The sequence below is a fragment of the Sporisorium graminicola genome, chromosome SGRAM_14 (assembly GCF_005498985.1).
Source record: "Sporisorium graminicola strain CBS 10092 chromosome SGRAM_14, whole genome shotgun sequence".
NCBI lineage: Eukaryota > Fungi > Basidiomycota > Ustilaginomycetes > Ustilaginales > Ustilaginaceae > Sporisorium > Sporisorium graminicola.
The window spans coordinates 16583-39902 of NC_043724.1; the positions used below are offsets into that span (position 1 = coordinate 16583).

The 23320-nt window shown below is 55.0% G+C and overlaps 7 protein-coding genes across 7 annotated transcripts; 3 read left to right on the plus strand and 4 right to left on the minus strand.

Annotated features, from left to right (window-relative positions):
- Positions 1-297: 297 nt before the first annotated feature.
- Positions 298-917, minus strand: EX895_002269 (uncharacterized protein; the record flags this gene model as incomplete). Its single annotated transcript, XM_029882868.1, has 2 exons — positions 298-714; positions 915-917. 2 exons carry the CDS (start codon positions 915-917, stop codon positions 298-300), a joined length of 420 nt encoding a protein of 139 aa, XP_029740623.1.
- A 7254-nt stretch (positions 918-8171) lies between these two features.
- EX895_002270 (uncharacterized protein) lies at positions 8172-10091 on the plus strand (the record flags this gene model as incomplete). Its single annotated transcript, XM_029882869.1, has 1 exon — positions 8172-10091. The coding sequence occupies one exon, from the start codon at positions 8172-8174 to the stop codon at positions 10089-10091; it is 1920 nt and encodes a 639-aa protein (XP_029740624.1).
- Positions 10092-10693: 602 nt separating this feature from the next.
- Positions 10694-12607, plus strand: EX895_002271 (uncharacterized protein; the record flags this gene model as incomplete). The annotated part of the gene is made up of 1 exon (XM_029882870.1): positions 10694-12607. The coding sequence occupies one exon, from the start codon at positions 10694-10696 to the stop codon at positions 12605-12607; it is 1914 nt and encodes a 637-aa protein (XP_029740625.1).
- A 315-nt stretch (positions 12608-12922) lies between these two features.
- On the minus strand, positions 12923-15958 carry EX895_002272 (uncharacterized protein; the record flags this gene model as incomplete). Its single annotated transcript, XM_029882871.1, has 1 exon — positions 12923-15958. The coding sequence occupies one exon, from the start codon at positions 15956-15958 to the stop codon at positions 12923-12925; it is 3036 nt and encodes a 1011-aa protein (XP_029740626.1).
- Positions 15959-16782: 824 nt separating this feature from the next.
- EX895_002273 (uncharacterized protein) lies at positions 16783-18447 on the minus strand (the record flags this gene model as incomplete). Its single annotated transcript, XM_029882872.1, has 3 exons — positions 16783-17888; positions 18000-18131; positions 18252-18447. 3 exons carry the CDS (start codon positions 18445-18447, stop codon positions 16783-16785), a joined length of 1434 nt encoding a protein of 477 aa, XP_029740627.1.
- Positions 18448-20267: 1820 nt separating this feature from the next.
- EX895_002274 (uncharacterized protein) lies at positions 20268-21311 on the plus strand (the record flags this gene model as incomplete). Its single annotated transcript, XM_029882873.1, has 1 exon — positions 20268-21311. One exon carries the CDS (start codon positions 20268-20270, stop codon positions 21309-21311), a length of 1044 nt encoding a protein of 347 aa, XP_029740628.1.
- Positions 21312-22096: 785 nt separating this feature from the next.
- Positions 22097-22684, minus strand: EX895_002275 (uncharacterized protein; the record flags this gene model as incomplete). The annotated part of the gene is made up of 1 exon (XM_029882874.1): positions 22097-22684. One exon carries the CDS (start codon positions 22682-22684, stop codon positions 22097-22099), a length of 588 nt encoding a protein of 195 aa, XP_029740629.1.
- Between the last annotated feature and the right edge of the window lie 636 nt (positions 22685-23320).

The window sequence follows — 23320 nt, forward strand, 5'->3', positions numbered from 1 at the left end:
AGAGCCGGCATCTCACTTTAGTAACAACTGCTCGTCCGGCAAGCCTGTCTGCATCGACCGTGGCAAGCAAAGTCAGAGAATCACCTGTGCGACATCCCTCGCATCGATTTTTTTTCTTGCCTCACTTTGTACTTGTAATGTTTCGTCATCAGAAAAGAAAACTCTTGCTTTTAGGAGGAACTCGATGCAACTTCGATGCCTCGATGGTAAGAAGCGTTACCGAGAAAATCAAAGGGCAGGCCGTGCCAGGATTAGGGTTACGATTGCGTCAAGGCACATGATGATCGATTTGTGCGTCTAGAAGGTGGAACGGCTGACCTTGTCCAGGATGACGTCGTAGCTGACTTCGGAGAAATCAGTGCCTTGAATCTCGGTAGAGATGCCGACGAGAGCCTTCCTGAGCGCATCCTTGGACGAGGCAAAGACCATCTTGGGCTTGATCTTGGCGTCGTCCGGCGACCAGGAGAAGAAGCAGATCTTGTTGCGCTTGCCCGCATCGGCCTTTTCGTACTCGAAATCGTAGATGGCGTATCGGCATTCGGTCGGGGGCAGCTCAGCAAGGAAGTCGTCGTACGAGGTCGAGGTGGAAGTGTTCTGCACAATGATCTCGGTGTTCTTGTCGTTGAGGCTGTAGATGATGTACTTGATCTTTTTGCCCAGCTTGAGCTCCTGGAACTTGTCCAGGCATTCTTGGGAGACTTTGACACCGGAAGACTGCGATGCGCCGAGGTCAGGTCGAGCGTTGAGCGCCGAGCGTGGTTGTGCAATGCGCAAGAGCACGAAAAGAAGTCCAGTGGAGCAAAGAAGACGTCAGCACTAGCCAGCCTTTTGCCTGTGCCCTCGAAAGCAAAAACGGCGCGCTTGTGCTGGCAACGAGCCGCTACGTATGAGACTGAGTCTGGTCGAAAGCTTACCATATTGACGAAGGATGCTCGGGCAAAGAGGAGAAAGCGACGAGGATGGATGTAGGATGGACAAGGAAAGGCCAAGAAGGTTGGGCTGGATGATAACGCGCAAAGGCGATTTGATTGATTGCGTTGGTTGTTGTTTGCACCTGCTGGAAAGCGGACGTGCGCGCTCGTCGAGAGCTTTGACTGCGTGCGTCGTGCGAGAGCGCCAGAGCGCCAGAGGGGGCCAGAGTGGAGTTTCGGCTGACTCTCGGGAGGAGACTAACACGAGACACAACCTGTCGATCTCATTGTACAGACACAGCCTCCGAGGCATCGTTGAATTTTTATCACCGATTTCCAAGATCAATTCGATTTTTGTCCGAAGGTTGAACCAGTTGTATTCGAGTGGAAGCCCTCCCAACACCAATGATTCAAATCCGTTAGGGGTCGCGTCGGATACGTTGGCTCAGGCCAGAGCCAGAAATTTGTTAGACCTCCAGTTGTTGTCAATTATCACAAACGCAACAAGAGCCAACACCTTTGTCGTCCGAGTGTTCGAAGCCGAACCCCCGATCGCGATCCTGCAAGTCTGCCAGCCTCTGAAGAAAGCCCGACTGCGATGCAAGGCAGAGATGACTATATCACTAACTTGATTGAAGCCATAGCTGACGAGACAGAAGCGAAAAGCCAGCGTGATTGACTGCCAAAAAGCGAGCCGACATGCGCTTTGCCGTCGGCCTTCGCTTAAGGGGTACACAGGATCCACCTATCCCATTGGAGTGAGAGCGAGCAGAGACGATGCCACTGCCACAACGATATGATGATCCATAAATAACAATGCCGCACAGGTTCGCTGGCCCTTGTTTGGACTCTATAACCGACACAAGATGCATTGCCGGCTGTAAGCAAGTCTCTGGTCAGCCTTTGCCCTCCTTTGATGTATGGAAATCTCCATTCGCCCTCTCATGAACGCCCTTTGCACGAACTGCGATCAACAGACCCGGCCTTGGAACACAGGCTTGCACGTGCCGTTTCGAAGAGAAGTTGGAAGAGAGAAAGAGAGAGGTTCTGGGCGAAATACAGTAGATTGACGAACGCACCCTCCCAGGAATGCAGCAATTGTGGCTTGCAGCGGAAACAATCCCGAGCTCACTAGCGCTCCAGTACGCTCAGCCTGCCTTAGCCGAGTCAACTATAGCTTATGCTGCCAACAGACAGTCTAGTGGGGCGCCAGAGAGACCGCAACAACAGCTGGTCCTAGTGCTCATTCTCGGACTCCGCGTCGGTCCGCAGGCTCTCCTTCTCCTTTGTAGCGGAACTGCAGTGGTCACCTCGCGCACTCTACACAACACCTGGAAGAAGCCAGATCAGACGTGGCACGGTTCAGCTCTCGAGAAGACCCTCTTCCATCAACGATGGGTGAAGAGGGAGAACAGGGTTGGTGCTGTTCCAGCGTCACGGCGCCGACCAAGCACTGAACCCTGTTTTGATGGTCAAAATGGGACATGCAATCAAAACCTATTTTTCGCTCCTAAGCGAAAGCTCAACTCAAGACCGCCGAATGTGTCAGCCGAGCAGGAGGGCTACTTGGCGAATGTCGGTAGCTGTCGCTAACACGTGCATTCATTGTTCGTTGTCGCGGTTCATTTGAAATGTTTGCTATTCTTGGCTTGACCGTGCCGTTCGCTTGCCTAGGCGAGCAAGCGTGGAGAGTGTTGGTCCAGTCTAGTGTCTAGCGAGACAGTACGGAATGACATTCGTTGCCGCCATTCCAGGCTTAGCTTCGTGATGCATGCTTTCTCGGCAAACGCAAAAGTAATCGCTTTGGCCCTCACGGCTTTTCGGAAACAGTTCGTACAAGACTAGCCTCAAAATGGTCTTGTAGAGAGAGACAGAGAGAGATGTCCGGAATTCTCAAACCTGGATATGGATCTACCTTTGCAAGTCCGTATGTCAGGGGGGCCGGAAGGGGGTTGTTCAGATGACGGCGTCACTGTTCATCTTGCTTCCACTTTTTTGTCCCCCAAATCACTGTACGTAACGAACTGTACCACTTTGCGTACCATTTTTCTCTCTCTCATTTTAAAAACAGCGGGTAGGTGACGGCTGTGCGGACCACTTGAGACGCTGTCTATCGGCGGCCGAATCTGAGCTGGCACGCATTCGGGCCAAGGCCTCTGACGGCCACCTGACGACCGCCGCCGCCAAGAGCCTAAGATCTGACCGAGGCTGCAGCGGCAGCGGAACTCCGGTGCGGAGGGGTGTTCCTGAAGTTTGTGTGATTCCATCCGTACGGCAAGAACAACAACGTTTTTGTACACACCCACTTCATCCTGGCGCACCCCCCCCCCCCGGAGTAAGGGTCGACTTGGGATCCAGCCCCCTCCCCGCTGCTGTTCCTGGAAGTCGATATTGTGCCAGAACCTTTTCGATTGCTTCGTACTCGAAGAGGGAGAAAACGCAAAGGTCGTCTCCATGTTCACCCTGCTTCCACGTGGACAACCCCTAAGTATTCCAGCTCCTTGCGTGGGAGCTGTGGCAGGTCCTTTCTTCTCATCTTGGCCGATCCAGACGGAACAACGGTGTCACCTGCTCACGGTGACAGCGCGAGACAGAAAGGGTAATCGGAGATGGAAACGATACCGGCTACAAACCACGCCATCGCAGACCTGATGCAGTGGACCCGCCTGCGAGGGGCTGGGAAGGGCACGACAGGACAGGCCAGGACAGGATTGGGAGAAGCCCGATTTTGAAGGTCAGCTCTAGCACTAAATCTTGGTTTTTAACGTTACCAGCCTTCTTTTCGCGATTTTTCTGGCAGAAGGGGTAAGCAAGCGGGGAGAATTAGCCAGTCCCGCTCGGAAGGTTTGATCAGCCTGCATGGGAATGCGCAAAGGAAAGGGAGACTGAATACCAAGCGGGCTCATGCGGCTGCGATCGGTAGAGCAAGCAAGCGGAAGACGTCGGAGAACAAAGGCCACGAGCAGGACGTTTCTCGGAGTTCATAAACGACTAGGTTAGCTTGCAGCGACAGCCCTTAGCGCGCGCATCTCTTTCTCTCAGAACAATGCGCTGCTGGCCGCTCAACACTACGTACCGCAAAAGCGAGGGTTCTTCTTTGAATGGGGGTCGAGAGCGCGTTGCAAAACCCCTTTGCAATCGCGCGCTGACCCTTGCTGCTTTCCTCATTGATTCAAAATCAGGGAGTTATCTAACCCTGTCCCGAGCCTTCGGGTCTCTTTGGACCGCTGCATGCGTGTGAGCGTTGAGGATGCAAGGAGCAAAGTTCGCATTGGGCAAGCGAGCTGTCGATTGGCATTCGTACCGTCGTGCTGGTGGCCCTTGCCAAGCCGTACGAAACCATTACATTTACAAACTTGTCCTCCCAATGGGAACCGGCTATCACTTCGTCGTGACGTTTGCGGGAACACAGACGGAAAGAAGACGCCTCCACGGAGAAAAGAAAGATTAGCTTGCTTGGAGCTAGCTGCTGGAGGACAAGCAAGCAGAGTCATCCTGTCTCGGTTGCAGCAAGATGCGAGATTTGGTGGCAGCGGCAGCAGCAGCTTTGTTGGACGAGAGTCGATGCGGCGACGCGACGGAGAGCAAAGCGGTGGCTTGCATGTGCTCCCGCAGAGCCGCTGTGCTCGTGCTAGCCGTCGTTGCGTGCTCAATCTTTCCGAGGTGAACCGAACCACTCGCTAGGAACAGCATCCGACATCTCAAAGTACAATAGCCCAGCTTCTCAAACAAATTGGAATTCCGCCCCTGCACGGAGAAGCAAATCTTGCAGTCGAGCGAAGAAGTGAAAACATATCGAATAGAATAGAAAAACAATATAATTCAGTTTTTAACACACACACACACACAGAGCGATTCATCATAAACGCAAAAATGAAAGCTTGTCATTCTGGTTCAAAGCTGACACTGCGGAGCTAGGAACTTCGCTATGCATACGAATGAAGGCGAGCTGAACTTTACTGAACTGTCCTTAGGTACTACAGCAGTATCCGAAGCGACCCACGCCAAACCACACCGGCAACAGCGAATCAAAATATGTTCGGGAAGCTTCGGCCGGAAAGCTGGTTCTAAATGAACGTCGATTCTTCGGAGATGGAAAAGGCTCAGAACAGCGGACCGCTCGTCCCAGATCAAAACATCCACGCTGCACCAACGAATCTGGAGCCTCTTTTGTCCTTATTAATAATTCAAAAGCCTCGGTGACTGCACCTTGTTCTTCTGCGCGGTGGGTGAGATTTGTCGGGTGGAACGGCGTGTTTACTGTACCTGAGGCTCAAATTTCCACTCGACGTACATTCACCGCGGCGAGAGCGGGGAAACGAAATTAGAAATTGGTCTTTGAGGCCACAGAGTGAATCCGTCCCGCCATTGCATCGTGTTCGGAGGGCCCCATCATGCTCCCGTCGCTACTTTGATTGGGTGGCTCGGTGCCATACGACTCCTGTTCCATTAAAAACGCTCCGAGCTGCAACACATCCTGAGGCAGGGCAAGATGAGCAGATGCCTCGCGAACGTGGAAGCTGCTTGCGCCGAAGAGAAGCTTCCGGATGTGATTGGCCATCGAACTTTTTCTTGCCTTGCTCCAATCTTACTCGGCCTGGGACGATTTGGTGGGCGAGAATCTTATTGGGTCGGATACCAGCATGAGGAGGCTGTCACTTCAAACACTCGGCGATGCTCTTCTGTCCTTACATCCTTTGAGCCCATCCGACTTTACGAAAGCAGTACGTGAGGCTGTGTTCAGCGATAGCAGCAGCAGCAGCAGCAGCAGCAAGCATGTGCCCACTACATTCCCTTTGTTGACTCGCCAAGACAGACGCGACCTCAAAGGAACCAACGTTACGTACTTTCGAGAGCGAAACATTAGAAGTAAAAGAGTACGTACTAGGACGCGGGCACGCCGGCCAGGCACGAGGGCAAGGGCGGGAAAGCGGACATTTGAGCGGAACCGCATGTCCACCTGTTCACCACCTGAACGACACTCAGTCGGCAGAAACAAGAATGAGGAGAACGACTGTCAAAGTGGCGCGAACACAACCAAGCGAAGTGGATCGAGTTCGCGTAATGCATAGGTCCTTTTCGAAATTGCACTGCTGACAGAAGAAAAAATGTTTGAACTAGCATATAGTTTGGGGAAACACCTGGCTGGATAGACGACTTGGACGTGGCTGCTTCCCCTTTTCCGGAGCCCGAGCCGGGCATGTGTACTGTCTGTCTGGACATGCTCTGTTAAATAAAAACGAAGCAAGGCGTCTTTTCTTTCCTCTGTTCCTCCTTCTCTTCATTTTTCTATTTCTTCGAAATTATGGAATTTTTTACTATTTGAGCTTAGCTGCTGCTTTACCGACTTTTTGGGAATTCAGCTAGACCGCACCCGGATCTGGTGGAACCCGTCGGAAGGGAACTGACAGATGCCCGAGCGATGCCGAGGTACTTGTGTTGGCCCCTCGATCGTCGTCAGGTGATCGTCGCATTTGTTGTCACCTTCGCCCTTTTTCCTGCGTGTTGGGGTTGGATCTCTGGTCCTTTCATAACTTCTCCGAGTTCTAGAATCACGCCTTCTGCTCGTTGCACAGATCCGTTCCCAGTTCAAAAGACATGGAGTTATCTCGCATTGACTAGACGCAAGCGTCAGCGATTCAGGTCCATGGGTGGGGCTTGCGCTTGGGCTTCTGCAATAATGGTCAAAATTTGATGCAGGAAGCAACATGTGGAAATGCGTCCTATCATGCACCAGATGCAGTGTTTACATTTAGCGGATGCAGAATGCAGAACACCTTGTGATCACTGCACCAACCCACCTCGCTGGACCAAATCTAGTTCGGATCGTGGTGGCCTTGTGAAACGCTGGGAGAAGAACTAAAAACAAAACATAAACGAAAAAGCAGGAATCTTTGCTCATCTCGCGCACGCCGCTCACACGCTGTTCCTCAAGAATAGAAAAAGCGAAGGGGAAAGAAGAGAAGAAGAAGGAAAAAAGGGGTCGAGCAGTGTCCCGCAAATTGCATTTTCGGGTCGACGTTGGCAAGAGAGGTGCATGAATGATGGCGTCCATCTGACCGCGCCGCTCATTCCCGCGCGGTCCTACAGAATCTCGTGCTGGTCCGCCTCCGAAATGGAAACAACTGGGCCCATCGCCGCCTATTAATCTTTGGTGACTCTCATATTTCTCTTTGAATTGGGAAATGCTTTGCGTTTCCCTTCTTTTCCGGGTTCTTCCTTTGCCGTTGCGCATACGCATGCACTGATGCAGATGCTGCTGCTGCTGCTGCTGCTGCTTCTCATGCGGGCAGCCCACTTTCAGCTCCAGTCATTTGGCTCTCTCTCTGCTTTCTCTTTTGACTTGGCTCGCTAAACCCACACACCCTATGCAAGGACTGCTTGCTTCTTGTCTTGTCGAAGGCTTTCTCGCCTGTCCTTTGTTCCTGCTTGACCGTTTTGCATGGTCTCACACCTGCATGCTCGCACACGCTCTCAGCCTCACATACACACGCACGCACGCACGCACACACAAAACTCTCTCTCGCACTTGCTCCTTCTCCTTCACTCTGGATTCTTTTTCCGTGACAGGCAGGGGTTGGCGCCTTGTCGCTCTCACTTTTTATTTTTGGTATCTCTGAGCATTGGTTTTCTCGGCATGAAAAGCGCTCACTCTCGATGTCCACAGCCTTGGGAAAGTCCCTTGCCCTTGTTCGGCACTGAACAGTGTCATAGAATCTTGGCTGCTGCTTGCATTTTTCCTTTCTGCTTCCGAAGCCACTTCGCCTCTGGCCTCTCCGCCTTCGCCCTCTCTCTGGCCATCCAAAAGGTACGTGTGTCAGGCTACCAGAGCAAGTCTGGGCGTATGGTTCTTCGTTTCTCCCCGGTCGACTCGGAGCTTTCTGGTTCTCATTGCTCATCCCCCCCCCCCCCCCACACCACCCACCGCAGTCGCCACCATCTATGTGCTGAACAGCATTCACCACCACCACCTCTCCTGCGGCAATCAGTACCAGCCCCAGCCCGTCCGATCGTCGCCGTCGTCTTGGTTGACGCTCGCTTTAGGTCCTGCTTCCGTTGCTCGTAGACTTGCCGACCCTCTTCTGTCGGCACACGCCCTCGCCTTTACAGCAACTCGGTCCAGCTAGCATCCGACTGAGCTTCTGTCCCGACAAGCAGTCCTTTCAAAAAGAACGTCTTGCCCCTGTGCTACCCACTGCCTAGTCTCACCTTCGGGTGTTCCGGCTGTTGTGTTCAAGCAATCACCGTCAGCCCTGCATCATGTTCCCTCATCGAGCTTCGGAAGGCGACCGAACCACGCTTCCGCCTATCTCATCACTTTCGTCGCACGAATCCGCCGACACTGGCAGAGCAGAACCACACGCCAGAGAGACTGGACCACGATTCCCTATGCGTGCCGACGGAGCTGTGCGAGAGAGACCGCCTCCCCCTGCTTCCGAACACCGTCAAACACCTCCAACCGGTCTCCTTCAGCGTCCACCGCAGCAGCAGCAGCAGCAGCAGCAGCAGCAACGCGAAATGGAACCTCTTCGAGCGGGGGCTTACCCACGTCTTGACGATGAGCCATACGGTCCGCGTCCCAACTCCAGAATGCAACATCACGTTCCACCGCCGCCGCCATTCCACCGCGATCTGGAGCGTGGCACTCCTCCGACAGACGAAGGTGCTTGGCGCTCCTACGATCGACCCGATCCACGCTTCGGTGCCAAGGACCCTTATAGCCCAAACATGCAGCCCGCGCCTTATGGCTCTCGAGACGATGCCAGATCTGCACCCTGGCAACGGCCCTCAGACGACCCACACCGTCCTCGCATGCAGGCTACCCCCGTCGGAATGCGGGACGACGGTTCTTGGAGGCCTGGCGCAGCCTCGCGAGACCGACCCGATCTCCACCCCGACGCCTTCGCTCACGAACGTCCAAGGGAAGAAGATAGGTGGCATGGCGAGCGACCACCAAGACCCATGTATCCTTACGAGAATGGCCCTGGTTTTGCTGGCGTGCCACCGTATCCACACGACGCTCGCAGTGCAGGGCGAACGCTGGATGCCGATCCGGCTGAAGCCAGCCGGCGCATTCGACGACGTGCGACGACAAGCTTGATGGAAGAGGAGCAAATGGCCCCACGCCACCCACCGGCCGGCGCACGCCCCTACCGCCCTGAAACCTACAGCCCTCCCGAGTTGAGGAGCCACAGCGCCGATCCGAACCGACCGCCATCACGACCAGGGATGATGGTAGGCATGGAGCCACCTCGACCTTCTTCGACGCTCGGTGTGATGCCAGGTGCATCTGCTGCTGCTGCCGTCTCCTCTGCCGGTGCGCCTCCCGCTTCTACCACCACCAACACGGTCAACGCCAACCGAAGAGTCGCGCATCTGCTTTCGGAGCAAAAGCGTCGCGAGTCGATCAACACTGGTTTTGAGGAACTACGACAGGCGATACCTGCTTGTCGAGACGGGCAGGACAGCAAGGCTACCATTCTCAAACGTGCTCTCGAGTACATTCGTGAGCTGGAAAGTGTGGTGGAGCGTCAGCATCGTCCGTCGCTCGAGGGCCATGTGTTTGGCGGTGGATACAGCAACCGGAGCCCGCCTGACGACAAGGACGATGTCCGTCGCTTTGGCCGCCCTGGCGGGGACGAGGATCGACGCGGTGCTAGCGGTGGGAGGCAACTGACCGGTGGAAGCAGCAGCAGCAGCGGCAGTGATGCCGGAAACGCTCCTAGAATTGGTGGCCTGCCCTCCACAGCCTTCACCAGTGCTCCTCACGTCTATGGGGCAGCATCCACTTCGGCCTCGGCCCCCCACCGCATGCGAGAATACCGAGACTATGGCTCACCTCACCTTTCGCCGCCCAACGTCGACGGAGAACAGGCAGAGGTGAATGCTCGTGCCGTCAACGGATGCGATGATGTCCGAGGTCCAAGCGCGGCCAAGCGCTGGGCAGACGACTCGGACGACGATCAACGCTCGCCTTCGCGCCGGCGCGTCTCGGATAGTGACAAGGACGGCGTCATGCATCATGCCCCGGCGGGAGCACACTATCTAATCGCTCGCCCCCCGCCAGTCGCCCATTCTCGATCACCACTGCAGCGCTCGCCCAAGCTGGAGCCTCCGCCGCGGGATTGGCAGGCCCGGCTGAAAAGCAAGTCGCTGGTCGACTCTGCCGTGCGAGTGTGAGCGAGCAGCCCTTTGCTGTCATCTCAGCACAAGCTTTGCTGTCCGCTTGATAACCTTCCATCTCCGGTCTTCCTTTTCACTGCATTCACTTCTTCGGTCTTGCTATTGTCGCTTTTACTATTTCTCGTTTCCGGCGGACCTGTTAATCATGTAGTCTACCTCTAATGGTCTTCTCTCTTCCTGTTCAGCTGTATGGGCAAACCGTCACCTTTTGTTCTCTTCGAATCGAAATCGTACCTTCACAAAGGAACCGGTTGTCGTAGTAATTTCGATATGTCGTGGTTCAGGTGTGATGGAGAGGATGAAAGGGTGAACAGAGCGTGGAAACCGGGACTTTTTGGACCGCCTTTTCTTGACGCAATTTCGAAGGGAAAAGGTCTCAGGTGAACAAAAGGCAGTTCTGACTGGCGTTGGTCCATGCACGGCAACGTTAGACCCTGAATTACCGTTTATAATATAAAAGTGCAGCTTTTCGTCCTGGCCATCTTGCGTCGACCGTCTCGCTCCAAACCGGGGCCCCAGCTTCCTCATCGACGGCAGCGACATCCACTCACGCATAACAACCGGTATCTCAGTTTCTTACTACAGCCGCCTCAGCAGACATGGTTCGATCCACGTTGCTCTGCCAGCTCGGCCTTTTGCTCGCTGCTCTCGATCAGGTCGCTTCTATCTCCGCCCAACTGGACGGCGAGGCGCAGCTCTACGCTCCAGACGACGGGGGGCTCTGGACACCAGCTACTGCCGAAGCATCCTACTTTGAATCTCTCCAGCAGCAGCAGCGGGAACCTGCTGCGGACCATAGCCAAACCCGCAAAGTGGCCATCATTGGTGCCGGACCCTCAGGCACGTCAGCAGCCTACTTCCTCAAGCGCGCCCAAGACCAACTTGTGTTTGCCAACTCGAGCGACAATATCGACATCACAATTTACGAACGCGAAACACGCATCGGCGGGCGCACCGCCGTCACGTATCCTTACGATGACGACAGTCAAAACCCGATCGAGCTCGGCGCAAGCATTTTCGCCGATGTCAACCTAAACCTGCGTCGCGCGGTCAAGGAGTTCCAGCTCGAGACGGGCGCACACACGGGTCTATCAGGACAGATGGGCATCTGGGATGGTCAGCAATTTTTATTCGAGGGTGACCAGAGCAGTTGGTGGACGAGCGCCAAGTTCTTCTTGCGCTACGGATACAGCGCCATCACGACTGAGGGCATCGTCAAGAAGCAGCTCTCGTACTTTGCCGGGCTGTACAACCCGAGCTTTCTGCATGCTCGGAGCAGTGCAGTAAGCGAGGAGGAGGGCGAGGGAAGCAGCCTTTCAGGCTACCCGTGGTCGTCGATCGAAGACCTGGCTGCGGCGGTAAATGCTACAGCGCTTGTCGAGACGACAGGGATGCAGTTTTTCAAGGACCGCAGGGTGTCTGAGCTGTTCATTGAGGAGATGGTGGAAGCGGCGACGAGGGTCAACTATGCACAGGATACCGATAAGATCCACGGCTTTGGAGCGCTCGTCAGCCTCGCAGCGTCGGGTGCTACGGGAGTCAAGCAGGGAAACTACCGCATCTTTCAAGAGTTCGCCCGCCGCAGCGGCGCACACATCTTGACGGGCGTCGAGGGCCAAGTTGCCGGCATTGTGCGGTTTGACAGCCTCACTCCCGAGCGACGCGGCCAACTTGCGCTGAATGAGCAAAGCGCAAAGCGGAAGCAGGTGCAGTGGTATATCGGCACCAAGAGCGGCGAGGGGGAGCTGTACGACGCTGTGATCATTGCCACACCGTGGCACAATGCGGATATCACGCTGCTCAACACGCCGCAGCGGGTGAAGAGCAAGCCGTACGTTCACCTGCATGTGACGCTGCTGACGACGAGTCGAGCCAGTCCACGACCCGAATATTTTGGCCTGGGGGAGCAGGACGCTGTGCCCACCACCATCCTTACGTCAAGCGAGAGCGTGCGCAGGGCGAGTAGTAAGAAGAAGACCCCGCCACCTCCGCCCACGCCGGACCCGCCGCAAGACGGGTCCGACCAGCAACTGCCGCGCATCACTTCTTCTCCAGCCGACGACCGACTCAAGAAACTCAATCTGGAGTTCTTCTCGCTCAACTACCTGCGTTCTGTCGACCCACCCTCCTCTTCTTTGAGCGGCGAAAAAGAATACGTTGTGAAAATCTTCTCACCCCACCCTATCTCTGATACCCTCCTCACGCACCTTTTCGGAAACACTGTCTCATGGGTCAAACGTCACTCGTGGGACTCATACCCGTACCTCACCCCCACCTCTCGCTTCCCGCGCATCGAGGTCGACCACAACCTCTTTTACGCCAACGCCATGGAAAGCCTCGTCTCCACCATGGAGACCTCCACCGTCTCGGCAAAGAACACGGTCGGGCTGCTGTTGAAGCGCTGGTACGGAGACGACTTCGTCAACGGCAAGGATTGTGATTGGTCAAAGCTGGCCGGCAAGGATCCGCTGAACAATGGGAACTGGGCCGGTTGGGGGTGCGACTCGGGTTGAGACAGAGTGAGGGGTTACTTCGTGCGAAATCGAGCTTGTCGTTCCAACGTAAACAACTTTGCGAGTTACTCGCACAGCATTGCAGAGCTTCCGACTGGGATGTGTTTCGGCTTCTAGGTTAACTTAAACAAATTTGAAGCTTGAGCAAAGGCAAGACGAACAAGTGTAGAAATTGCGATGCGATGTGATGCGGAGATGTTGTTTGAGAAAAGCAGTGGCAGTCGACGTGAGATGCAAAGACTAGCAGTGCGAACATGTTTTCGCACGGAATACGATCAGAAAGAGGCGTTTTAGTTCTACATCAAGGGTGCTGCGTCACTCCTGAGCAGCCTGCACAACAACAGCACATGATCTGAGTGCTTGCAGCAGCAGTCCCTCCGTAACAGCCCCCAAGCAGTTACCGACGGTCCGCAGCTCCCCCCTCAGATCTTCCGACAGCGGCGCAGACGAAGCCAGCTGCTCGGCATGCATGCTCTCCACTTCCTGCCGAAATTGTTTCGGACGTTGGTTCCACTTGCCTCGTCCGACAAAGACCATATCCTGTTGCTCATCTAGCAAAGGTCGGATGAACTTGCAAATGCTGCGAATCGGGTTGGTGCTGGTATCGGGTGTCGAGGGAAGGGTGACAAAGACGATACCGGCTTCCTTGCGTGCTCCTGAGCCTTCGTTGAGCGACCTGGTTGATTTTTCGTCGCCAACCTGTGAGGCGCTGGATCCACGATCGGTGTCAGCGGCGTTCGCCGTAGCAACAGCCATAATCTCTTCCGGGATCGACTTGACCGTCGCCGCAGCAGCAGCCGATGCATCCTGCTGATGAAACAGAAACCGAGCGTCGACGCGAGCCGCTTCCTGCTGATGAATGGTCTGCAGGTTGATGGAATGGGTGTGATCGTCTTCAGCCGCCAGCTGCTCCAAGGGCAGTGTCGAAGGCAGGACCGCTTCCAGCGCGAGTGACTCTGTGGTCTTGTCGCTCGCATCCCCTGCATTGGTAAAGGTAATGACCAAGCCTTGCACGCTGCCCGGCGAGTTGAGCACTATCTTCCTCAGAAACTCCACCGCTGCACGATCGTCCGCACCTCCAAAGAAGGGCACAATGATTCTCCGCACGCCCAACGGTCTCTGTAAGCCATGACTGCGCTCAAGCTCGCGTCGCAATGACGCCAGAGTTCGCTGTTCATGCGAGTTGGAGAGCGATGTAACCGATAAACGCGACATGCTTGGATCGAGCAATACACCCTTGGCGCACTGCTTGCGTAGATTGCGAAACAGTCGAGAGGGCAGCGACTGGGCGTCCGAATTGGCCTGCCAGATACTGACAGCCGCATCCTCTTCGTTGAGCGTCTTCGAAAAGGAGAGGCCGCTAGCAGCCGCAGCAGCACCCAGCCATGAAAGCCCTCGACCGTACGAATTGTGCGCTTCCCAGGTCACCAGAGCCATGCCTCGGCCAAGCTCCGAGAAGGCAAAGTCAGCCGTTCCCAGGCGGCGTTGTGCGCGTGCATTCTGGTGTCCGATTGTCTTGATCATCTCGTGACGAGGCACAATAAATGTGTCCGGAGGCACCGCATGAGCTACATTTGTGCTGGTCGCAGCGCCAGGGGTCGTAACGGTTGCCGTAAAGTGGCCTAGCTTGCGTTCGCTTGCCAGCATGGCCGACGTGGGAACCCGGCAGAGTTGCTGCACCTTCTTGAGACTCTCCATCATCTCGTCACGATGACGCTCTTCGGAGTAGTTGATGAGCTGCATGATGGACGAAGTGGTATATTCGATCGGCAGCAAGCGGAGCAAGTCGACAGCAATCTGTCCCGCTGCCTCTTCGTCCATATCCGCGCTAGAAGCTGGTCCGCATGATGCTGCATTATGTTGACCCAGTAGGTTGAGGAGGAACATGAGCGTCTTTGTCGCTGGACTTGGGGATGCGATGGCAACGGTGATGGGAAAATCGACCGAATCAACAACCGCATCTGTGGTGATGCGGTGAGATGCTCCTTTCTCGTCTCTCGTATGCTGTCCGTCCTCGTCTTGTCCCTCTCCCACTGCCTCTTGCTGAGCGAGACTGGAAAAGTAGACGTATCTGGACAAAGGCCGCACCGACATGGTTGTGCACAAGAAGCAGATGACAAGCATGGCAAACACCTTGGAGCTGACCACGTCGAGTTGAAGAGCAACATTGAGAATTATGATCTCGATGATGCCCTTGCTCTGCATGAGACTTGCGACACACATAGACTCGCGCCACGTCATTCCGGCCAACTTGGCAGAGGCAGCCGTAGCGCCGAACTTGCTGACAAAGATGCCGACAACCAGCAAGCAGATGAGGCCCCAAGTGGTACCATCGCTAAGAAGCTTGAAGTTGGTGCTAAGCCCACTGGTAACAAAATAGAGCGGAAGCAGCACGATCATGACGAGTGTCTCGATGCTTTCGGTCACCTTGACTGCAAAGTTGCCGTGAGGACAGCATACGCCGAAACTAAAGGCTCCCACGATAGGATGCACGCCCATTGCGTCCGTGTAGAAAGCGCTGACAAGGGCACCGCCGAGAGCGATCACGAGGAGGTGCTCCGGCACACGGTCGTCGGCTCCTGTGGTCATGTCGAACCCGCTGCGGACGATGAGGTGGTTCATGAGCGGTCGGAACACAAACCAAAGAAGAGAGATGTAGCCTGCCGCTGCCAGCAGCTGATACAGCGCATCGATCTGTTTGCCTCCGGTTCCGAGCGCTGAACCCAAGGCGAGGAGCACGTAGCCGATGAGATCGTTGCACACGCCGGACGCGATGGTGATGCAACCGAGGCGAGTGCTTAGGATGTTCATCTCGGCCATGATGCGCGAGAGCACCGATAGCGAGGTGACGGCCATGACGGTGCCGACAAAGAGGAAGAAGGTTGTAAACTTGACGGTCTGGTCCGTCTCTACCTGCCAGATGAGCCTCGAGATGCCGACTGCGATACCAAATGGGATGGCCATGCCGGGCAAGGTGATGAGCATCACTTTTTGCCAATACTTGGCCATGAGATCCGTATCGGTCTCGAGACCGATGAGGAACAGGAACAGCGAAAGCCCGATGTTGGCCATCAGCTTGAGCAGACCCAATGCTTGCGTGGGAACAATCGTTTCGGTAAAGCCCGGGATGTTGCCAAGCGCGGTAGGTCCAAGGAGGATGCCGGCAAGCAACTCACCAACAACGGCGGGCTGGCCGATAAGTTTAAAAAGCTTGCCAAGCACCTGACAAAGTACGATGATGATGATGACCTGGGTCAAGAACAGGCCGAACCCGTTTGTGGTGAGCACATAGTTGTTCGGATCGAACGCGAGCGGATCGCTGTGACTGAGAAAGCCATAGTTGAAGGGCATGGTGGCAACGCAGCAGGTGCTGAAAGGTGATGGTGGAGCCCGCCACCAGGACGGCTTGATGGTGTTACGCAGTCAGAGCGTGATCATGCGCGGAAGACATGTTTGCGGAGGGGCTTGTTCGCTGCGCAAGACCAAGGACATGTGGTCGCTTAGGGGAAAGCGGGCGATGCGTTTACAGGGTCTTAGACGAGGATCACCTCACTTAACCGAGACGTGCCAACGTGCACTTGCTGCGCCTCTTTTTTCCCCTATCCCAAGTGTTACTTCTGAAGGACGCGTGACCCGCAGATACCGGCTTCATTTCCCACCTTTGTTGGTAGAGCAGGTGTCGCCCTCCCTTTGCACCTTTCGTGCATCCAATCCCATGTATCGCACATCTTCACGCTACACTTGACAGCGTCACAAAATCTGGTCCGGTCTTCCTCTCCCTTCCTGCATTTTTAAGGGTCACTGGCTCAAATCCGAATCTCGTCTTCCTCTCACACTGCAGCCCATCAACGTCCGCATCCAGCAACATCGGAGAACAGGCGATTCACAGAGGTGCGCAAGTACAGGCAGAGCGTTTCCACTTAGAGTAGTCTCGTGCAGCTGGTATCGTATGTCTACAATGTCAGGAGAACCCGCGCGAAAGATAAAGGGTTCTGTTTTGGAATCGGGAAAGGGTGGTGAATGCTCGCGAGACCGGAACCGAGGTGGGCAAGAATTGTGTTGAAAGATCTGGTAACGAGAAAAGAAAAGCCGCTTTAACTTTGCTAGAGGTACTTTGAATCAGGTTGGATGGTGGTAGTCGCAAGAGAACGCCAATCATGAATGAGTACGGCTCTTCAAGCGCTTGAAGTTTCTTTGGCCTTCTCGTCGTCTACCTCCATCTTGTCCGACTCCTGCTTCGAGCTGGCAGGCTTGGCGTCCGTATGAGGGGATTCGACCAGCCTTGGTTCGGCACCCTGGCTGTCGCTGGACGGGTTGGTCGGCGCTTTGGCGCCCGACTCGCTGCTGCTCTGGTCCGACTGCTCGTCGCCGCTGTCCTCCTCATCAACAACGTGTGCTTCGTACACCACTTCGCCCTCGTCCGAGCGCCCACCGGGTCGGAACACGATACCCGCACCACTCAGCGCACCCGCCAGACCGCCAGGCAATCGAAGCGATCCTGCCGCTCCATCTTCGCCGTCCTCGCCGCGCGCCAATCCACCAGAGAGGAGCGACTGGATGCTGACTGTGCCGTCGTTGCCGCTCTCCTGGCCACGCGAAGTGGGTTGCGCGCTTTGGAAGACAGGCGCAACCTGTGCGGGAGTGACGTGGCCGTCGTGAGCCACCTCAATGTTGTCCTTGATCCACTTGTACCACTCGTCCTTGCTTCGGCCGTTCAGAAGCGCAACAATGCAAACTGTCATGTTGTCGCAGCCGATACCGCCGGTGTCGGAATCAGGTGCAAGACAGCGTTCCATGAGGTCTTCGCAGATGTCGTTGAGCTCCTTGCCATTGGCAACCGATCGCCGCACAATGTCCACCACCTGCTGACTGGTCAAGCAGTCCCAGATACCGTCGCAAGCGAGAACGAGAAACTCGTCCTTAGCGTCCACATCGTGCGGAAGCACTTCGGGGAAGGCGGTGACGATCTGCTTCTCTACTGGAAGCTCGAAGGACCTCTTGAATTCGAAATCTCCGATGGCTCGGCTGAGGGCCAGGTTGCCGTTGACACGACCCCAGCTGACGTAACCACCGGCATTCTCGATACGCTCGCGCTCGGAGTCAAGTGTAGGCTTGTGGTCGATGCTCAAGTCGATGACGGATCCGCCTTGAGAGAGGACACATCTGGAATCACCCGCGTTTGCTACGAAGATCTTTTCGACGCGCTTGGAGTCCTGCGCTGCGGTCTTGATGAAAGCGGTTACGGCAGTGCAACCCGACGGGTCGTTTGTATAGTTTGGATCTGCAGGCCGGGACAATCATATGAAGAGAGAGAGAGAGGGGCAGGCAACGAGTTGGTCAAAACGACGAACAATCGAGAACAGCAAGAGGCGGATGCGATAAGCAGACATACCTTTCTTGAGATCCTCGTCGACATCAAGGAAGGCCTTTTCAAGGGCCTGGGCGTACTCTCCCTCCTTAAATTTCTCCTCGGAGATGAGGGTGTTGTGCAAGCTGCGGCCGCAATACTGTGCGATTGAGGAGCCTGTGAATCACATCAACAGGGCAAAGCAAATGGAGAAAAGGGGTCAGACATCAGCTTTTTCCTGGCGTTGCTGGCAACTGACCAAGCGGCAACTGAGAAGCAAGCTTGGCTTTTACTCACCTCCATGGCCATCAAAGACACCGAAGAAGTTGCCGACAATTCCACCACTGGCATTCTGGATGTCGAGGATGGTGGTGTGCGCGTCCTCCATGCTGATACGCCATCCTTGCATCTCAGAGATTGCGTAGAGGACCGAGTCGTTGCCGCCCGAAGACGTCGTCTTCTGCGTGACGGGCTCCGAGAGTGTTTGACCCATGTTGTCGGATGGATGATCTGTGATGCACGCTGCGAGACAGACTGCGATAAGATGGTGTTGCTAGCAAAAAAATCGGCTTGAGAGACGTATGTGCAGTTTGTTGGCACGGACGAAAGCGGACGATAGAAGCGTCAAGAAGAGAATTCGGAGCGGAAACGAGAGCGAGGCTCAGCGTCCTATTATCGCAAGCTGATCTGGCCTTGAGCGGAAAAAGGAGATCGTTTCGTGAAAGGTGAATCGTTACGCCACCACGATCGTTCGAGCACGGCACTGCAAGGGTGATGATGCGATGCGGAGATGCCGGTAACGAATGCGCCAAGATCGAAGTGCAGATTAAGAAGGGGACGAGGTAAGGTGATGGTAGCGGAGGGAAAGAGACAAGAAGGGGGAAAGAGGAAAAATGCGTGAAGAGGATGCGGTAGGACCGATGATGGACTCAGTGATTTCGAGTCCAAGTCGAAACGAGACGGATACAAAAAGGACCGGCTTGAGCCCAAGGCAGGCAGGCCGTGGCGGCGACAAAAGGCGGCGGAAGGAGGCGAGACTTGACCCAGTAGATTTCATCGGACTTGAGGCCGCAACCTTTGGCGAAGGAAAAGAGAGCGGCCACAGCAGCAGCACTGTGCAGGCGAGGCGAGGCGAGCAGATTGATTTTCATTGGCCTCTGCGAGACACTGTGCCTCGAGGCTGAATTTCAGAGAGGGCTGCAAGCCTGCCTGTCTACCTGGGCGACTGACTTTCGTGCGTACGTTCTGGCGCGTCTGTGTGTTGTGTGTTGTGCGTGATCTGGTGCGGGTCTCAATGTTCTAGACAAGGGTCGATTTTCCTCTCTCCACATAAGCAGCCTTCTCTCGACTGGCGAGAGGGCCACGCAACTGCATCTTTCATGAATCCCACCAAGGCGAAATCGACTCTCGCCTGCCTCTGCACCACATCTTTTTTGTCTCCCCCTTCTCTATCGCTTTCTCTTCTCTCTCTCTTTGTTGGGTCGGAGGCTGAGAACATGCTTTGGTATGGTGGCCGACATTGTACAGCATGAGCCATGCACGCCATCAGAAGTGATGGTGCGGCGTGTATCTGTTTCGGCGATCAGAAAGAGAGAGCGAGCGCGCTCCAAATCCCCGCAGCTCGCTCGAATCGGCGTAACAAAATCATCATGCGCAGCGACGCACTTGAGCTGCAACCTTGCTTACCTTCTTTGCCGGTCTTCTCCAGCTCATACTTTGTTCTTTGGTCGTCCGTGGGCGAATAGCCGACCAATCGGCTATCTCTTCGCAGATGAGCAAGGTACGGCTTGTCTTGCACTGTGAGTGCTGCAAGAAAGACGTTACCTATCATGTTAGCGCTTCGGTCGGTTCAATCTCGAGCTAGTCGTGTGAGTTGGTGCAAGATTGTCACTCGCACGAGTATATGAAATTAAAATTTGTTAGATTGCTTTCGCTTTAGTGCAAGGAATCGCGACAGAAAGAGCCAAGCGCGTTCAAGGGAGCTAGGTTCCGGATTTCTAATGGTCTACTTTGAAGCAAGCCGAATACAAACGTTTAAATTCATTCGAAATGATGAGAAGCTCTTTTCCTTGTGCCAGTCAGTCATGAGGCGAGGCAACTGTTTCAGTAGCTGCCTGTATGTGCCGTTTCTTCTTCTTCGCCCGTCGCTGAATTGCGCTGTGTTGCGCTCTTGGCTGAGAATTCTTTTTTTCGGTCTTCGGTTGCGCAGCTCGAGCTCATGACAAGAAACCATTGGTCTTCGCAATCCTCACCTTCGCGATCTCTTCTAGACCTCCTACACCATCGTCTCCAACCACCCGCAGAAATCACATCATGCGGCCCATCCTCTTGTCGGGTCACGAGCGTTCGCTCACCCAGGTCAAGTTCAACCGTGAAGGCGACCTGCTCTTCTCGGTTGCCAAGGACCCTACCATTAACGCTTGGTTCTCTCACAATGGCGAGCGTCTCGGCACCTACGAGGGCCACAACGGTACTGTGTGGACCGTCGACGTAGACTCCACCTCGACGCTGCTCGTATCCGGATCCGCCGACAACCAGATGCGTCTTTGGGAGGTTGCAACGGGCAAGTGCCTGTTCGTCTGGGAGTTCACCACCGCTGCCAAGCGTGTCGCCTTCTCCGAAGACTGCACCCAGGTCCTCGTCGTCACAGAACAACGCATGGGATACCGAGGCTCGCTGCGTGTCTTCCGAATCAACCGTGACCCCGCCAGCTGGACTCAACAGGACCCTGAACCCACACGCACCATCACCTTCTCGGGCCCCAAGGCCGTTGTCGCCGCCTTTGCCCCCTGCGATCAGTACATTGTCACCGGCCACGAAGACGGCAAAGTGGCGACCTACTACCACGACGACAAGGAGCCCGAGAGCGGCATCGACGCCGAGCTCGAAGAGAACTCGACCAACGCACACACCGACGTCATCTCGGATTTGCAGATGAGCGCCGACCGCACCTACTTTGTTACGTCGTCCAGAGATAAGACGGCCAAGATGATCGACTCGAAGACATTGCAAGTGATCAAGACATACGCCACCGAAACGCCGTTGAACAGTGCCTCGATTCACCCCACCAAGCCTTTCGTGATTGTCGGAGGTGGTCAGGACGCCATGAATGTTACCACCACATCGGCGAGACAGGGTCGATTCGAGACTCGATTCTGGCACAAGGTGTTTGAAGAGGAGTGTGCGCGTCTCCCAGGTCACTTTGGTCCTATCAACACAATCGCCATCCACCCCGCTGGTACCGCCTATGCATCTGGCGGTGAGGACGGCTACGTCCGAGTCAACTGGTTCGACCCTGGCTTCTTCAACTCGAAGCTGTACGGAGCTGATCTCGAGCTCGCCCTCGAGGACCAATAGATGATATACCGCCATGCGTTCATTTCGACCCAAAGCAGTTGTTGATAGCCGCCTTCCGGCGGCCTCTGCTCACTCAGGTCACCCAAAATTAAAGAGCAAACATTCTAACGGGAGTCTTGCGCCTCGCCGACGACAAGAAACCATCATCTTAGGTGTCTTCTCTTCTCCTTTTCATTGTAAATTAGCTCATCAGCCAGCCAGACGGCCAACACTCAAATCCGCAACTACAGCGCTGCACCGTTCATATTCAGCCTTGTTCCTACGCGCTAGCCACGGAGCCGTGTCAATGTACATGCTGTTGTGCAGGCAGCGTCTCAAGCGCAAAGCTGCTGGATGAGCTACAGAGCGGAAGTACCGAGTCTTGTACAATGCTGGGAGGATCAGCCTTGTAGCCCTCGGCGACACGGGAGACTTTTCCGAACTAAGCTCTCAGCGATCAGTAATGAGCGACTGACTTGGTTACGCGACAATTCCGGCGAGGTCGATCCAACATTCCAACAGCGTCGGAAGATGATGGCCCTTTGAATCGCCTACAACTCACAACTCACCGCACCGCGGAGTGACAGCGTCAAGAGCTGAGATCAGACACGTTCAGCATTGACGCAGACGAGCTATGCACATATTCTACCAGGCAGCCTACGTATTATTTAGACAGTGTTGAAACGATTGCTAAAGCTTTGACAGATTCAGAAGTGGGTATAACAGGCGCTGAGGGTATATAGCTCGACTCGATCTCGAGCAGAGCTTGGCGCCGCATAAAACTACATCCAGTCATAACCTAGCCGCTAGAGATCCTTCGGAGAGTGCATGGGCGAAGTATGGGACGAAGAGGGAGAAGTTGTGGTGTCGGCGCTGCCGGAGGAGCTCTTGTCCGAGTCCCTGCTTGCCCTTCGGATCCAGTTGCTGAGCGTGGGCGACAACGAGAGCCTGTCGAGTGAGGTCGAGGAGTTGCGCTTCTTCTTGGACGATCGTGAAGCTGCGTCCATGTCTAGACTGGACAGCTCCGTGTGTTTAGCGGCGACACCCGCTCGTTCGCGTCTCGAGGAAGACGACGAGCATGTCGAAGCTGACGTTGAAGTGCTCTTTGGCGCAGATGAGCGTGTAGCTCGCTGCGATCCGCCAATCGGCGCACCACCGGAAGTGTTGGGTTTGACGCCGTTCTCGAGCAAATGCAGCGGCCAAGGCTTCTGGATCGCCTGCGCCATCTCATAGCGTGCTCGAAGCTCGGCTGCTTTCTGCGAGGACCTTCCCCCGTTGGATCTGTACGACGAAGACGAGGAGGCGCTGGATCGCGATCGGAACGAGGCTCCCGAAGACGAAGGCTCGCCTGCTGCCCCTTCGGGCGACTTGCTTCGTGACATAAGCAATGGCATGGTTGGCGTTGCGGCTCTGTGATAGTGATCTTTACCGTAATGGTGTTGCCGGTGCGCTCAAGGTCAGGAAGGAGTGAGAGAGCAAGGTGCTGAGATGCCGAAGTGGACGAGGGTAGGATCGCAAGGGCTCAGCATATATATCATCTAGGCCCTTCTACATCTACCAAACACAGCTCCACCTTCTCAGAATTGCTCGCCATACACTCAGCAGCAAAGCATGAAAAAGGGTCAGAGGCGATGGAAGCAAGCAAGCAAGCCAGCGCCTCTCGTCATGCCTGAGCAGCAAGCCAAGAACCACGGCCACAAAGTGTTGACTGCAGCAGCAACAAGCAATTGTCGAGCCAAGGCGAGGATTTTTTTCTTGGCGTTCCACTAATTGTCGACAGAAATAGAGCTGCCCCGCTGTCTGCTGCTGCCGAAAAACATATTTAATATTTATGTGTACTTTTTTTTCCCTTTGTAGGCGACAGGTTGCACCCTTTCGCTGAGCTGTCCGGTTTGGCAGAGCTCCTTAGAGTGAATTTAGCTGAACGAACGGCGCGGAGCCCGTCAAACGAAAGAAAGCAAAATCCCAAGCTTCTTGGCATTCGACATTTGAGGTCTCTGCCTGTTTTATAATTGGCCCATTGCGCTTTC